The 11,912-nt window shown below is 54.1% G+C and overlaps 1 protein-coding gene across 1 annotated transcript in view; it reads right to left on the bottom strand.

The window, feature by feature from the left end:
• USP43 (ubiquitin specific peptidase 43) overlaps positions 1-10,963 on the bottom strand; it is a 176,290-nt gene extending 165,327 nt beyond the window's left edge. The window contains exon 1 of the mRNA XM_074971087.1: positions 10,376-10,963. Coding sequence (XP_074827188.1) covers positions 10,376-10,963 — 588 coding nt within the window. The remainder of the gene's footprint in view (positions 1-10,375) is intronic.
• Positions 10,964-11,912: the final 949 nt, after the last annotated feature.

Raw genomic sequence — 11,912 nt, forward strand, 5'->3', positions numbered from 1 at the left:
GAGCCAGAGGGCACCCAGGATTGGGCCCTTCACCCCTCCTCTGCTGGTCAATAGCATGATCAGAAGGCGCAATTCCCACCCCCTCGGTTAAGGGTAAATCCCAGTGCCCACACCAAGCCGGGGTGCACAGGGGTGCAGAATTGGGGGCAAGGGGAAGGCATCCCCCAACACTGCTCCATGGGGACCTTGCACCCAGACCCTTCTCGGGGGAGGATCTGGTAGTGGAGCTGCCTAGTTGTGGATCCCCCAGCCCCTGCCTCCCTGCCCTGCTGGGGCCCTGAGAGCCACGCTGCCTGGCACACAGGGCACAGACTAACTGGCTCCTGGCCCCCACCCCACCAGTTTCACGCCCAGCGCAGGGCGCTGCAGGGGCCATCTCAAGGGAAGGTGAGGGGGAAGAGGGTGTCTCCTGATCTGAGCTCCTCCTCTCCCTGCAGCAATGCAGACAGCTCTAACAGGACCCGTGCCCAGCTCTGACGTTCTTCCCTGGGCCTGGGTGGGGTTGGCATAAGCAGCCTCTCCGGCCTTTCCTGCAACCTGGTGAGACAACCCCCCTGCCTGGGCAGTTAGACCCCCCAGCCCATGCCAGAGAGGTTTGATCACCGGGGCACTCCCTGTTCTGAGCCATGGGCCGTGACCTCCAGGGACCCTGCTGTGGGGCAAGGACGGCATTTCCTCTGTCAGGAGGGGAGTGGTTTCTTTGTGCGGGGCATGCCCCCACACCGGTTCTTTAATAACCTCAACATAATTCATCCTCCTGCAGACGGACAGACAGTCAGGAGGTGCAAAGAAAACACCCAATAATCTCCTCCATCCATCTCTGCGGGGCTTCCTGTCCCCAGGGACCCGGACGTAGCCCCAATGCTATGCAGATAATTCAGACCGGGTTACCTTCCCCCTCCCACCCCCCCACACTCAAATGCAGCCAGCTCTGGGGCGCTGCATCTCACGTCAGGTGTTTAACAGCCACATGGCGACACTGCTGAGTGGATTAAAGGCAGGAAGTAAATAATACCACATCCAACTGGAACGATGCAGGGGGGATATGGAGGCACCCCCCAAACCAGGGTGGATTTGATTTAAACCACTAGTCAGGAAGACTCGATTTAATCATGGTTTTCTACATAAAAGTGCATCTTGTTGGTTGTTATAACCTTACTACATATTCTTCACAACTCCGAGACAGAGATGTAGGTTTCATTTTTAGAAGGTAAACACTATGCATTTTTAAACAGTGATTTATTTTGAAAACGTTTCAGATTAGTTTTACAGCTAGATCAGAAAATGGATGATTATTTGGTGATTTAATTTACCAAAGGTAATTGAAGCAGATATTTATGATGTCATTGGGAGGCGAACTATCATTAATATTTGGAGGATTATCTTGCCATGCTATATAAGGAGACCACCACCAGACAGACATTTAAATTGTTTTATTTAACTAGAACAACAAGGTTAAAGTATTCTGGATTTTTTTCTTCAACTGCAAACATAATATTTTAACAAAACAAGCCTATGTCCCTCGCTTCTCACATTTATCTATTCCACCCCCAACAATCTTCTATTCATTGACCTTTTTAAAACTTTGCACTTTTAGAGAGAGGTACGAAGGGATTGACTCTGTGCACACAAATTTGCAGAGGGACAATAGAGTTTGAGGTCTGTTATTTCTCACCTCTATATATTATTTATTTTAAAACATTTTTGCTGTTAACAAGCATGTTACCTCTGGAGACACAAATCCACAGTTTGAGAACTGCAAAACTAAGCATCTCCTGATGGTATCTTCTAGACTGAGCACTGAGACCCATTGGGTAGATAGAAAGATTAACCTAAATAATCTATACAGAAGCCCCTGGAACCCCATAAGATTGTGTCCCTAATCCACGAACTATTGGAATTAATTTACAAAACTTTTCTTAAACATTATATGAATATATTGTCTCACACTATAGAATTAGAATTTATAATCCCTATTCCATGATGAGATATCTTTTAGCTATAATGGATCTTAATTAAAACTATCTTTACATAATTTTTTCTCAAAAAGCATTTAATAAAAAAAATCCGATTTTTTTTTTTTAAATCATTGATTTTTATCCACCCTGCCCTGAACTGAGGTACGTGTCAGTTTGGACACATATGTCAACATCCATGCCATGAGTTGTCACCGTTTTATGATCAGAAAAGCGCCCCCACTTACTCCGCTGATCCACCCGGCACAGCCGCCAATCCCAGTGGCTAGAGACAGCGTCGGCACCTGTAATATCGCTGTATTACCTCCCCTCTGAGTCATCTACAGGCCAAACTTTCCCAATTCCTTTTATACTGAAAACAGTTAAAGGTTTGGAGAGACTTCGTTACCTGACTCTGATCTCCGTCTGTTTCTTCTATCTGCTCTTTGAGATGACCAGAACAGAACACCATACCCCAGGAGAAGGTGAACTACAGTTATAACAGATAATAAGATCTTCTGTATTATTCTCGGTCCCATTCCTTATACACCCTAACAATCTGTTTTATTTACCGCTGCTGCCCACTGAGCAGACGTCTTTATTGAACAGCCCACAGAGACTCCCACTTCTTTTCCCTCAGCGGTTGTAGCTAGTTTAGAAACGCTCAGGGTGTCTGGGTAATTCAAATCATTCCTTCCTGGCTGCTTTACCTCGCATTGGCTCCAACAGCGAATGTTATCTGCCACCAAACTGATCAGTCCCCTGGTTTTGTCCGGTCCCTCTGAACTTCCTCACAGTCTTCTCTAGCCTTGACAGCTCCAGCACCCAGAATTTGACACACCTCCCCACCCCCACGAAGGACAGCAGGTACAAATGAGATTAACCAAAGCAAAGGATGCTGGCTGCTCCTCGAGGGCACCCAGACCACCAGACAGCACGCCGGGTCTGACAGGAGTAACCCAGGCTCAGTCACCGACAAGGACAAACGCCAGAGAGCAGAACCTGGGCTCCAAGGGGTGCATCCCAGCAGCTGAATGGGCCACTCCCGAAGGAGCTGATTTGGGAACTGGAAGTGGCCACACGATCAGCCAGCCAGGGAGAGATCTCCAGCACCTGTCTCCATTCCGAGACGTACGTTTGTGGGTTTGAATAACTGGCTGCATCTCTTTGAGGGCGATGCTCCGGTTTAGCTGCATTTGATTTTTTTGAAGAAGAAAAGTGTAGCCACACCCACTTGGCTCACCAGCCATCACCTGCTGGCTGGGTCACTCTTCTTGCAGCTAGTGATTTGTGGCTCACCTATAGTTACGCCTTGAAACAACTCCTGGGTGCTACATAAGGGCAAATTTTTCAAAATTGCCTAAGTGCTTTAGGTGCCACAGTCCCATTGGCTCTCAATGTGATGTAGGCTCCTACTTCACTTAGGCCCCTTTGAAAACATCACCCCAAGTCGAGCAGAGCATCCCCCCTCATGTGCTCTAATGAGCTGGTCCAAGAGCCAATCACGTAAAGGGGAGAGAAACGACCCCTCCGGCTGCTGTCCTGTTAGGACATGTGACAGGTTATACGCAGGTGGTTCACACACTGCTTTAGTGGCCTCTTCGAGCTCCCTCAACATTGTGCAATGAAGGAAGGATGTTGTCATGACATGGAAGCCAGCAGCACTATGCCCTCAGGTGTCTGCACCCGGTGACTCAGGGCACTGGCCGGACAGGTTTGAGCAGGGGACCTCCCCACTTGGAAATGTTCCCTTGTTGGATCATCAGGAATATCACTGCCCCCCACCTCCGGCACCTCATCTGTCCTCCCTGTAGAGTTCACAGGCCGGTACTCACTATCCCACAGGGTCAGCCATTGCCCCATGGCAGTGAGATGCCCTCCCATTCCCAGGCTTTCCAACCCACCTGTTTGTGCTTCTGGGCACATTGTGTTATTCTTAGTAATATTAGAGTAATGCCCGGAGACCCCAATTGAGACCAGAGCCCTCTGTGCAACATGCTAGCCATATACCCCTTGCCCTGAATTGCCTACAGCTGCTCTTTAGCCTCTGGGAGTTGAGTACTCAACTTCCAATGGGATTTGGGCACCAGGCTCCTTTGCAAATCCCAGCCCTGCAGCTTTTATTATGTAACTCCATAGTCTGACACTGTGCTAGGTTCCACCCCGGGATCTCTCCCGGCCTCTGCTCCAGCTCTGCTGTATTTTCGGCCCCTTCCTTTCCTGGATGCAGAGGTTACAGGCTTACGGCCTGAGAAGGCCCTAAGAGTACAACATCCTACCTGCTTAAAGCCACCTTCCCTCCAGTAACACTGTGGGTGTTAGGGTGAGCGTTAATGTTCCTCTGCCCATGGAGTCAGAGGCCTGAAGTGCGAGTGTGCGTGTGAGGGGTCCCCTTGGCTGGCTGCTGAGAAAGGATGTCAGAACGCATTAAAAGAAAGGCCAGTGACGGCAGCATGAGGCTGGAAACGCTACAGTGCCCACAGAAGGGGCGCAGAAAAGCATCGGAGAAACAAATCACGAGAGGAGCGGTCTCGGAATGGGCCCGTTCAGCCCGGCTGGCCTTTTCAACAAGCTGCCAGGATGAGCCCATTAAGGGAGAAAAGCATTCAGTGCTGTATGTTCAGCCAGCCGGCAGCAAGCAGCGACCGGGGCTCCCACGTGTTGCAGGAATCCCCAGGGCTTCTGCGAGAAAACGTTTTGCTGCCCATTTGTGCACGCGGCACAGGAGCGCTGAGCGGGAAAGACAGCCGCGAGTCTGCGGGGCTACCTCCGTCCGCATGATTTCTCTCCCTGGGAAAGCGCCGTTCCCCACACAGCCTCGGGCTCCCAGAGAGCCGGTTACCCAGCGTCCTCGCTGGAGGCATGACTTAGACCAGCGACTTGATCACAGAGAGTGAGGATCAGAGCACAGCTTTGTTCCAACTGCTACACAGCAGCGTCCCTGGCTGGTGCTGCCCGATTCCTTGCCAGCCTGTGCGGGGGTATTCCAGCCGGGGATGAACCCAAGGTAGGAGGGGGGTGAGCAACTATTTAAGTGGCTTCCACGGGAAATTTAAAAAAAATAAAAATAAAAAAGCTGAGCAGCCTAATGCGGGCTGGGGAAGTTACACAAGTGCTGGAAATTGCTAGCTCTGTTAATTGCTGGGAGAAGCTGTTCCGAAACTTTCAGTCTGATCATTTCTATCCGAGCAAGCGTCTCCGGGGGCTGAGCTACAGCGCTCAGCAAAGAGATCCCAGGTGTGGGAGGGAGCTCAAACCGAGGATGGGGCTGTGCAAGAACAGCAGAAGGCTTGCGATGGAGAAGAGGGAGGGGACTGGGGAGGGGCCAGAGCTCAGCAGAGCCACATGGGCAAGGCAGTGGGGTTGGCAAGGTTGGAAGTGGTGGTTCTTTTGTTACTCATAATTCATCCTGCCCTCTAAAATCCTGCCGCATGGACAGCCAGGAGCAAAGCTATGTCTACACTGCAATAAAAACCTGCAGCACTGGGTCTCAGAGCATGGTCAGCTGACTTGGACTCGCAGGGCTTGGGGCTTCAGGGCTAAGAACGGCAGCGTAGACACCTCCTGCCTTGTGGGGCCTCAGAGCCCAGGCTCCAGCCTGAGCCCAGACATCTCCACTGCCATTTTAGCCCCACGGCCTGAGCCCGCTGCCCAGGATCTGAGACTCAGCTGACCTGGGCCAGCTGCCGCGGTGCTGTGGGTTTTTTATTGCAGTGAAGACATTCCTGCAGAGCCAGTCTCTGGGCGACCTAACAAGCACAGCTGGGCTGCGTAGCCAGTCAGGCAGCCTGCTACAACCTGCTTGATTGGAAGAGGCAGGAGACCAGCTCTTAAGTCCAGCAACTCCTCATTCACTCCTGGCTGCAACAACTTCTGTGCCTGCTTTTTCCCAGCTTTGCTCCCACTTTGTTCCGATCCTGCTGCTGCCTTGTTCCAATTCTACTCCTGCCCTGGAGCCTGCCTTGCCTCACGCCAGGTCACCTGGTCCTGGCCCTCAACCCCAATCCCTGGCTCCTGACATCGGCTCTGACCGGTGGACTCCAATTCCTGGCTCCTGCTCCAACCACTAGGCACAACCACTCACGTCCCAGTCACTGACACATCGCAGGACTCACTCGGGCTGTTGCAGGAACTCCCTTGTGGAGCCTATTCAAGGTGGAGCAGTCGCTCGGTCTCGCCCCTGCCATGGGCTCTCGGCTACGCATGGCCAGCTCAGTTAGAATATAGCTGGCTCTCTTCTGTGCGTTCCCAGGCGTGGCTCCCCAAGGTAGGGTTACCACGGGGCCTGCTGGGCATTCCTCTCAGAACAGCTCACACAACAAGTTATCTGTGTGCCACACAACGGGGCTCATTGCTCCCTCCCAAGCTTCTAGCAGCCGCGCGGGAACCGGAGAAGGGGAGATTTTGCTGGCCAGGAATGTGAAATTGACTGGGACACCGGGAGATGCTCTCAACAGGGCTCTTCATTCTCTCGCTCTCACGCAGCTACTCACTGTGCTGTTTCCTAGAAACACAGCCTGAAGTTCACTGCCAGTTCACACTGCTACTGCACGTTATCACACCCAAATCCACCCTGCTGGCCAGATCTCGTACGCAGCTGGGGGGGCGAAACGCCCTGGCTTTCACATCGGGGGCTTGAGGCGACTTTCCTTGGGCGGGAACGTGCTGACAGGCTGGTCATCGGCCAAGGTGCGTGGACATGGCAGAGTCCTGCCTGAGCAAAACCCCGGTTCCCAATCCCGCCCATTGCTGAGCAGGTTTGGAACCAGACCTCTGGGGCTCACGTTCGGCTCTAGTGGGTCTATATTCAAGTTAAAAGCTGAGAACTGCAGGGAGCTCGTCCCAGGACCTTTCAACAGGCTGTGCCCGAGTAGAAATCGGAAAAGTTGCTTAAGACACCAGAGAGCTGTCAGCATGGAGAGTGAGCTGGGCTCTGCCCTGCCATGCACAATAGCTACAATATTCCTTAGCCTTCCCGACTCCGTTCCCAGCACAGGCATGCAGGAAAGGAATCAGGGGACTTGCTCAAGGTGACAGACTGAGGCAGAGGAAGGATTAGGAACGGACGCTAGAACTCCTGCCTCCCAGCCTGCTGCTCTGACCATCAGCCACCTCCAGAGCACACAGCCAAATAAGGGGAGTGAGGGACTGTCGTTTTTCCAAAGAACGCTGGGCTCCTCTGCACACCAACGCTCTCCTGCTCTGCACAGGATTTATCCGTGCCACTCCCCACCCTGTGAGCCATGGCCCAGGAGCCACCATCATGCTGTACCACTGCCTGGACCTGGGACACGGCTCAGGGCCAAGGAGCTGGCATTCTGGGGTCATTCAGCAGCACCACCGTGGCGTCCTGATGCACCGACATAGCACCCAGCCTCATGGGCCAAGTCTGTGCCGCAGACAAAACCAGGCCTGTGCTGGCACACATTGCAGTCCAGCACTGCTCCATGTTACAACTCACGGGCACAGCTGTCCCCAGCAGACCAAAACGCCAGTCAACCACCTGTAGGGCTGCTAGCTCGGAGCACCTTTGGCTGGGTCAGGACAAAATTTCCTTATCACCCCTTCTTTGTAAAAATGCTGAATACTGATTAGAATTAGGAGCTGGTCTGCAAACATTCAGCTTGGAAAGGGCTGCTCTGGACAGAAGAATTCACTCCTTGCAAAATATTAGTGGGTGGAGATCAATGTGTCCATAAAGGCTCCACCTACAAAAATGCTCCAGCATTCCTGAGCCTGATCTTCAAGTTACAATGCTCTGCTTGGGGTTTCTCCTTTGTCAGCTGTGTGGATTGGGGCCTTTTCCAATTGGGGAAGCAACTGAAGACAAAACAATTTCATATCTTTAGAAGTGGCTGCTGTGCCGGCACGGAAAGGAACGCTCATCTCAGTAACATACAGCCTTTGCCCAAGCGATGGATCAGACAACTGACTCTTCAAATTTGCTCTGGCTGCTGCTGACAGTGGCCAGTACCTGATGAGTCAGAGGATGAAAATGTCCCATGTGATGTGCCTTGAAGGGAAGTCCTTTGTGACTCCAACAATCATCAGATTATGGCCTGAAGTGCTTTAATTTAGGGCTCCCCCAACCTTCTCAATACACCTTTACAACCCCAACTGATGCAAGGGTTACATGCAACTCCATGGGGAAAAGGGAGCAGAATTCCCATAGAGCGCAACCTCCAGCAGAGAGATCTTCAAATAAAAGGAGCTGTGGACTTGGATGAATAGATTGTGGGGCTCTGCAGCCTCTCATAAAACCTCCAAGCTCTTGCATATTCCCACGGGAGATCTTATTTTCCAGGGAGATTAAAAATTGGGAGGAAATTGATGTCACACACAGATAACCACTCGGGGGAGGAAATTAAGAGTTAAGGAGCGAACTTTTTTCCTCCCTCCCTGCCTGCCTAGGAATGCAGCTATCTGGGGAGGGAGGCTCTCATCATTACACTGATTTACACAGGCAGATTGTGCCCATTATTACAATAGCAGGATGCATGCTATAAAAGCTACAATAAACATTTGCCACCCATTACCCCAGGCCCCCAGCCCGGCCTCTGTCTCCTCCACTCCCTGAGATGCCCTCTGGTGAAAGGCCCAGATCACAGGTGTGCAGGGAAGGGGGGAGATGGGATCCCACCAGACAATTCACAGTCCTGCCCCTGGGCAGCTCCCAGTTTGATTCCATATTCTTCTCTCACAGATCACGGGAGTGTCTGGAGTCTGCTCATCCCATTGCAGGGCTGAACTAAAAATCCGCACCCAGCAGCCACTCCCGATGGCAGCCAGCATAGGAGGCAGGGAAAAGGGAGCTTACTCCACTACCTAAGTGAGGGAGGCATGCAGGCTCCTCGGTGCTCTCAGTAAAGGGGTGAGTGGGTGGAAATGGGGTTGTTACAATTCTTCTGCGCCTCTCCAGAGACGGCTGCTCATTCTACCTACACTGGCACTAGCTCAGCATGAGCAGCTGCTGTCACAGCTGCCATGTGGGGAAGGATCTGGGAAGCCTGGCAGGTGAGAACCCACTCCTGATGCCTCCGATTCTAGCCCCACATATACAGGCAGGCTCGGCTGGACAGCAAGGAGGTATTGTTTCATGGTGTCTGTGTATATAATAATGTCTTCTGCAATTTCCACAGTATGCAGCCGATGAAGTGAGCTGTAGCTCACGAAAGCTTATGCTCAAATAAATTGGTTAGTCTCTAAGGTGCCACAAGTCCTCCTTTTCTTTTTGCGAATACAGACTAACACGGCTGTTACTCTGAAACTTCTCACCAGTGTGGGGGTGGGGGCCAGGGAGTGGGTGGGCTCCTCGGCAATTACTTAATAATAAATATTCCATTTTCATCTTCAAAGTGCTTTACAAACACTAATCCTGCTGATTAGCACTGGGGCTTCCAGGTGACACCCTAGCCACGGAGGGTGCTCTCAGGAAGCCTCATCTGACGGCGGCGCCACAGGAGAGATGGGTGGTACATACTGCAGGAGCTGGGGTACTTGGGCACATGGGCATCAGGCCACAGGGCTAGGCAAATTGCCCTTAGCTCTCTCCAGTCTATGCACTGTTGTTCCCCAGAGGATCTCAACACACTACACAGGTGGTTCAGTGTCACTCCCTATTTTACAGATGGAAAAACTAAGGTTCAGGAAGACTGCAAGAAATTTACTCCCCTATCGTACAGACGATACTCACCACTCACACGAGTAAGGGCTCACAGGACTGGCCCACAGGACCAGCTGTTCCACTCATGCCTAAACTCTGCAACTTTTTCCACCAGGGCACACACCTGTGCCAGCACATAACCCACTGAAGGCTCTGGAGCTCCACCACACCAGGTCGGTCCACACTGAACAGGGTACAGGACTGGGGCCTCAGTACCATCAGTATATCTTCACACAGCGTAGCCCACAGCAGGATCTGGCCCACAGACTCAACTCATTCTCCTGCTAAGATAGCCTCTTGTCCATAGCATGCAGCCATCCCCCAGCCAGCTGCACCTGCTTACCAGACTGAGCCCACCTCCTACCCCACAACCAAGCACAGCTGGCACACCTCTAGCTCAGAAGGTCTTGGCACTGCGAAACCTGAGGCTTAGGGTGACAGGGTACGGGGTGCGTGGAGATGCACCCCTAGTGTGACTCCTTGTTAAGGTAAATAAAGATAGAGAGAGGACTAGAAGTACCAGCATCAGTCTGGCGCACATGCTGGTCGGCTGGATGCCACTGCGCTGTGTGATTTTGATTAGCATTAGATTGGAAATGGCGTTAAGGTTGGCTTGGGGCAGCGTTAAGGTTAGGGTTAAAGCGCCCTGCATCCACAGCCCCTGAGCACTGGGCCATGGTTAGGCACCCACCCCAGTGAGCCTGGCAGGTGCCCCTTGCCCCGGCCCATGGCTGGGGGTCCGGGTGCCCCATCCTACCTTGAACTCCACGGAGAGCTGCGGGGTGTAGTCCAGCGTCCAGAGCGCCCGGACCAGGGCTGCCAGCTGCTGGGTGACCTCTCCGGGCGCGCCGCGGGCACGGTAGCGCTCCAGGCCCAGGAACTCGGCCAGCAGGTCGGTGTTGCTCAGGCACTGCACCACAGCGTTCATGAAGCACGTGTTGCCGTGGTTCTTCAGCCCCTGCACCCCGGGGGGACGCCCCTCCGCCGCGCCCCCCGGGGGGCTCCAGGAGCGCCGCGCCTCCGGCCAGCCGCTGCCTCCCCCGACCTGCTCCTCCGGCGGGGCTGCCCCGGGGGGCCCGGCCGGCGGGGGGCCCGGCGGGCACCGGAACCCGCCCTCATCGTCCTCCGGCTCCGCGCCCCCCCGGCGGCTCCCCCCTCCCAAGTGCGACAAGGCGCTCAAAGTTTTCAGCAGGCGGCTGACCAGGCTGCCCAGGGCGCGCAGGGGTCTGCGCCGGGATCCCCGCCGCCGCCGCCGCCCGGGGGGCTCCGTGCCTCTGCCCGGCCGCTCCTTGGGGGGCTGCGGGCTGGCCCCTCTCCTGCCCCCCGCCTGCGGCTGGTCGCCCATCTCCTGGCCCCGCCGCTCGCCCGCCAGGCACCTGATTCACCTGCCTCCCCCTGCGCGCTGCGCTCCACGGCGCCGGCTGGGTGCCCGCGGGCCGGCCGAGCTGCCCCCGACAGGTGCCCCGCGGGCCGAGGGGATGCTGGGCATGCTGCCGGCCCCCCTCCCTGCGCGGCGCTGGGTCCCGGAGCCGCTGGCTCGGGGTGCGCGAAGGGGCAGCTCCTCCCCCTGCTGGAATCTGATTAGCCTGGTTTAGTTGGGAAGAAGGGAGCGGGGGGGAGGGCAGCGGCTCTTCGCAGGCGAGACGCTGCTGCTGCTGGTGGTGAGAAGCAGCACTGGCTGGAGCCTGCCCTGGAAATGGGCTTTGCCAGGGCTGGGCGTGGGGAGGCTGCCCGAGTCAGGTGTTTCCAAGAGGAAGTAGCACTGCCCAGCAGCCACCCCGAGCCCAAGGTAAACAGCTCGGAGGCTGCTGGAAGCGAGCCAGGCGGGCACCGGCAGAGACCAGAGGCAGCTGGTCTGTGGCTGCGGAACTCCCCTCCACAAGAGATGAGGGCAAACAGACAGCTCTAAAGACAGATTTCAGAGGGGCAGCCCTGTTAATCTGTATCCGCAAAAAGAAAAGGAGTACTTGTGGCACCTTAGAGACTAACTAATTTATTTGAGCATAAGCTTTCCTGAGCTACAGCTCACTTCATCGGATGCCTGCAGTGGAAAATACAGTGGTGCTCTAGGTCAGCCTTTTCTCTGGCGGGTCTTACACCCTGCTCCTCGTCTAGTATCTGAGCAGCTTCCAGCAAGGTGACTAGCAGCTGTCACGTTTGTTTTCTCATCCTCTCCTTTGTTTTCACTAGCTCCCTCTGTTTACTCCCAGCCCCCACCCTATCGTCCGAATCTCAGGCCTGCCTACTCCGCACTAGAAAAGTTGTGCCAGTCTAGGTTATAGCTACACTTTGTG

Source organism: Natator depressus, chromosome 14, assembly GCF_965152275.1.
Source record: "Natator depressus isolate rNatDep1 chromosome 14, rNatDep2.hap1, whole genome shotgun sequence".
Classification (NCBI taxonomy): domain Eukaryota; kingdom Metazoa; phylum Chordata; order Testudines; family Cheloniidae; genus Natator; species Natator depressus.